This window comes from Diadema antillarum, unplaced genomic scaffold (assembly GCF_040938485.1).
Source record: "Diadema antillarum isolate AM-2024a unplaced genomic scaffold, OU_Dant_1.0 scf00000057, whole genome shotgun sequence".
In the NCBI taxonomy this organism is placed as follows: Eukaryota; Metazoa; Echinodermata; class Echinoidea; order Diadematoida; family Diadematidae; genus Diadema; species Diadema antillarum.
The window spans coordinates 1,735,899-1,741,532 of NW_027270946.1; the positions used below are offsets into that span (position 1 = coordinate 1,735,899).

At 37.0% G+C, this 5,634-nt stretch overlaps 1 protein-coding gene across 1 annotated transcript; it reads left to right on the plus strand.

Annotated features, from left to right (window-relative positions):
* Positions 1–1,723: 1,723 nt before the first annotated feature.
* On the plus strand, positions 1,724–4,490 carry LOC139715853 (uncharacterized). The gene is made up of 2 exons (XM_071627388.1): positions 1,724–2,106; positions 3,096–4,490. Exons 1-2 carry the CDS (start codon positions 1,829–1,831, stop codon positions 3,736–3,738), a joined length of 921 nt encoding a protein of 306 aa, XP_071483489.1. The 5' UTR covers positions 1,724–1,828; the 3' UTR covers positions 3,739–4,490.
* The last annotated feature ends 1,144 nt before the right edge of the window (positions 4,491–5,634 follow it).

The window sequence follows — 5,634 nt, forward strand, 5'->3', positions numbered from 1 at the left end:
AAGAAAATATCTTCTTTTTTTTTCCTTTATTAGTTCAGGGTCTGTTAAATGACACTTAAATTGTCTTTTTTCCAGCTCTACAACGATCAAACCCATGATTGTATTGTACTTATTTTGGAGTGACTAACGTCACGAGAAGAAAAAAAAAAAAAGAAAGGGGGGGGGGGTTGGGTTGAAAGAAGACAGAAAAAACTGGAATAATGAACATGGTGTAAACATAAAATTAGTGTAATAACTAATGAGTTTAAAGTGGTTTTATCGACTCACAATACCCAACGGGAGTGTCACATGGACAGGGTGTGAGTTAGTGTCGATTTGAAAAATGCATGTGAACTCTTGTCAGCAGGTGTATGGGTGTGGGTGTGTGTGTTGATTGTTTGTCCCGTGGAATTGTCACCACGAGTTGAATGTCTCAAGACAAAAAAAAAAATGCATCGACAGAAACATTACCAGGAAAGGTCTAAAGACTTCTACAAATTCTCATTATGCAAGGTACTAAATACTGTTAATTGCTCTTTTTGTTAAATCATTCTACATCCAAGAAAATATCTTCTTTTTTTTCCTTTATTAGTTCAGGGTCTGTTAAATGACACTTATATTGTCTTTTTTTCCAGCTCTACAATGATCAAACCCATGATTGTATTGTACTTATTTTGGAGTGACTAACGTCACGAGAAGAAAAAAAAAAGAAAGGGGGGGGGGGGTTGGGTTGAAAGAAGACAGAAAAAAACTGGAATAATGAACATGGTGTAAACATAAAATTAGTGTAATAACTAATGAGTTTAAAGTGGTTTTATCGACTCACAATACCCAACGGGAGTGTCACATGGACAGGGTGTGAGTTAGTGTCGATTTGAAAAATGCATGTGAACTCTTGTCAGCAGGTGTATGGGTGTGGGTGTGTGTGTGTGTGTGTGTGTGTGCGATAGGAAATTGAAAGTTGACAGTGAGAATTGATTCGGTAAACGTGAGTGTAATATACTGAAAGGAGGTTAAATAGTATGTAAATTTAAAATGGTGTCTAGATAAGTGTGCTTGTGTATCCTCTCCATGCATTTGAAGTATGTCTTCAGGTCGCTTTATTTTTCCGTTACAGTTCTTTTTTGTACTTTGTTTTCAAAGACTTTCTACCTAAAATATAAAAAAAAGGCGAGCAAACAAACAAACAAAAAGTAAGGCATAACAAGCATAATCACTCCCACTAAAAACAAAGAGATTTTAAAAAGACACACACACACACACACACACACGCACACAATATATATATATATATATATATATATATATATATATATATATACAGCGACGTGTATTACTGAATGAATCAAGCCAATCACTTGTTACTCAAGTGATATATGAAATCGTGTGACACTGTACGTGAACTAATATTTGCTCTCAAACATGAATTCATGCATCCAAAGTCCAATCTATTTCAACCGTCTTTTTTTTTTACCCCTTGCAGCATAACGCATATTCAAACAAATATAACAGGGCCCTGTTTCATAAAGCTGATACCAACAACTTACAAGTGACTGATGATCAGTTCTGATGTGCTATACTTACCAGAATTTCCATGATTCAGCACAAAATCTGATCACCAGTCGCTCGTAAGTTGTTCGTAACTTTACGAACAGTTTTATGAAATACCCCCAGGACTGTCTTGAGTTATACGTGTCGGGGTCCTCATTGTACAAGCCGTATAGATATATTTCAGACTATTGCAAGATCTGTCATTTGATGGACTCTCTTTAATGACGGTCCCGGAAACCACTTAAGGGAAACTTCAGCAAATTACAGTCAAACCTTCCACTCTCTACGGAAACCAACAATGTCTTCAACCGACGCTCAGCCGACTGGTCGCGGCATAGTCTGGATGGTACCCAGGACCACGTCGACGGCCTTCGCCAAGTGCATGACTGGTATACCTGGGTGTGAGATCTGGTTTGAGCCGTTTCTTTTCTGCTTCATTGCGCAGAAAGAAATGGAAAAGGCAGGAATTGAGGATGTCCCGATGAGCTACAAAGGTAACGAAGAAGCTTATCAGTCGGTAGTAGAAAAAGTCAGCGACAGGCTTTTCACCCCAGACGTCATTCCCGAGAAAATCGCGTAAGTTTTGCATTTGACATATCTCTTAGAATAAGCTGTGGAGATCATAGATAGCTCTGAGCAAAACAAACGTCAAAACCACATATTCAATTACTGGGAAGAAAACATTTTTTTTTTCTTGTTTGACATTGCAATGCAATAACGACACTAGACCTTGCGCCCACAAAATTACATACGCGTATATACACACAGAGACATTTATAGTGTAAATAGTATTGTAATTATACATCTTCATATATTGGACTTTTGTATATACTTGTATATTATAGGGCCTTTTCTTGATGTACTTCATTTTTTCCGGTCCTCTGAGAGTATGTATTTGATCAGGGAGTGCGGAGTGCATAACAGCAAGAAATAATTTCTTGTCATACTCAATAAGCTGTATCATAAAGAGTGATTAAGTAGGCATGAACAGTTGAAAATGGAGAGGACTAAAAAAAAAAACCAAACATAGCTTGTATATTGAAGTCCCCCTAGAAAATAAAATCACAAAAGTAAATATCCCTTCAGATTAAACAAATCTAATTTGTAGAGGGAGACAAAGTGAAGAAACTCCAATCTGAACCTTCACCCCTCTGAATAATATCTTTCTTTCATTTCATTTCATATGCCTTGTCCGCTTTGGACTACTTAACATAACATTGTCGGAATTTCGGAGCTTGGGGATTTGTTCCATTTCATTGTGTCACTGCCGGCAACCAGGGACAGCCTGGTGGTAGTGTCGCTGCCCGGTAAGCAGTAGATGACATGTTCGAGTCCCACAGGTTCCTTGTTTCCAATATGTTTGTTAATTTACAGATCAGCAGTTGCGATCTCAACAAATTTTCATTTGTAGAGGGAGACAAAGTGAAGAAACTTCAATCTGAACCTTCACCCCTCTGAATAATATCTTTCTTTCATAAATATCCTTTGTTCATTCTTTTTTCTGATAACATATTTGTTCTTGATGTGAGCGAATAAGGAGGTTTTCGTATTTTGTCGTCATTCAGGTATGCAACTATTCAGAAGGAGATGGAGAAATCAGAAAGCAGATACGTGTTCTCAAAAGACGAAAGCTTCGCCATGCAATCATCAGTGCAGAGGAGATATCTCCCCTCAGGATACCGACACGCGTTCCTCATTCGACATCCCATCCTTGTGTTCGAGTCAATGCGGAAAACCGGTTATAAGGCTCTTAAAGGAGCAGGCATGCTGAAATACAACGAAGACGAAAGCTCGTTTGACGTAAGGGAATACGACGAAGATGGCATGAGTAGGGTCTTCCAGGGTCATCATGATCTGTGGAAGTACATCAGAGAAAACGTCGACAGTTCACCAGTTGTTATCAGCTCCACCGACCTGCTGAGCAATCCCGAGCGGCTCCTGCCAAAGTTCTGCGAGGCCATGGGCTACCCATACTCGGAGTCCCTCCTCAGCTGGGACGCTTCTCCAGACGTCTGCAAGACGTGGAGAGCACCATCCGAGCGCTTTCAGGAAAACAGGGAGTTCCTTGGAGCATCCATGTCCAGTAGCCACTTCACTCCACCTCGACCTGTCCCAGAGTTTGACACACTGACAGATGACATCAAAGAAATCATTACAGAGGCGATGCCATACTACCAAGAAATGTATGAACATCGGCTTACCATATAAACATTAAGAAGACAGCCGTCCATGACAGATATTCATTACAAAGAAAACGTTTTATTAGTTGAAGTCATATTTAAGCTTTGCATCGTTTAACTCCTTGTGTATCTAAATCATAACGCCATATTATACAACTTCAAAGAATGTTATATAGAATGGATTAAATCAATTGAAACTACACTTTTACATGGGCATCGAAGGATAATAATCATTAATTTTAACATCAACTTACGTGACTGTATGGAATGCAGCTGAGTCACATAGAAGTGTTCAGTATTTCATTTACTCACCTCCTATCCAGTTTCTGATAAAAAAGAAAAAAAAACTATAATAATCACAGGGCCTATCAAAGGATTAATGTTCTCATGGTCAGTTCTCTCAATTGACCGGTTCTGTAACGTATTCAGATTTTATGCATGCTTTGTTCACAAATGTTGTCCTTAACAACCACAAAGCTTGTCTGGTTGTCCGACCATTGAAACAACGAAGTGAATTAGTGTCCATGAAACTTCTTCACTTGCTAATTAGTCTTCAAATCAAAGCTAAATGAAATATGGTGTGCCCCAAGTTCCTATCTTGGTTCCCTTTTTATTTCTATTGTACATTGAGGACAAAACAAAATCCTCTAAAAATGAATTTGTTTTATATGCAGATGACACCCCTTAGTTTAACCCAATCTGACGTTAAAAAAAAACTTAAAAGGAAGTGTTGACTATGAATTGAGTAAAGTTACAAAATGGTCTAAAGTCAATGAATTATTTTCTGAATTATGATAAAACATATTTTGTTCCATTTCAAAATAGATGTAGTAATAAAATTGATGCATTAAATGATAATGTTCTAACTATATGGATTTTAAATCATTGAAGAAATGTAATCATAAAACTTTTCATGGGATTCAAATTGACAAACATTATTTACAATGGAATGAGCGTTTTGATCATGTGAAATATAAGGTTTCGAAGAGTGTTGGCATCTTATTCAAACTAAAAAATTGCTTACCCCGGTATGCTCTCCTTATGTTGTATAATTCGTGAATATTACCCTATTTGTCATATCATCTACAAGTTCGGGGCAGCAGTAATCAGTACAAGTTAAATTCTATTTCGAAATTACAAAAAAGAGAGCCTCTACGTATTTGCAAAGGGAGACATTATCGTTCTCATTCTACGCCACTGTTAAAACAACTGAATATATATTAAATTCAAGATTTATATTCCTATATACCATACTGCAATACTCGGCTTCTTTTATTTCAAAAGCGTATTACCATTGCACATAATGCAATTATTTAATATCAATAGCAATATTCACCATTACGTGTTTACGAGACCCGCAATGGTCATGACTTTTATTTGTTTAACTCCACTTTTACTCAAAGATCTGTCAGATTTAGCTTTCATCTGGAACTCATTACCAAATAACATTAAGTCATGTCAAACATTAAGAATGTTCAAAAGATCCCTCGAAATGTAAGGTCGATATTACTGAATTATTGAATTGTTAACGAAAAGTTGATCTCCCTTATTTTGTAACTGGATATCTTTGTATTTCGTGTGTGTGTGTGTGTGTGTGTGTGTGTGTGTGTGTGTGTCTGTTTTATGTGTTTCCTCATTAATCTGACTTGTTGTAATTTATGCCTGTAAAGTACCTCATTAGACATGTTAGAAGGCTTAAGAGAACTTACCTCCTGACAAGGCTTCTAAAGGTTTCCTCCAAGTTCTCTTTTTCATTTCACATTTCATTATATTATACGAAAGGCTGTATTCTTCAGTTTCTAAAGGTTTCCTCCAAGTTCTCTTTTTCATTTCACATTTCATTATATTATACGAAAGGCTGTATTCTTCAGTTAGATGTCTGAGTGCGTTATTCTGTTAGTTTGTCATGTCCATTATCGTATCC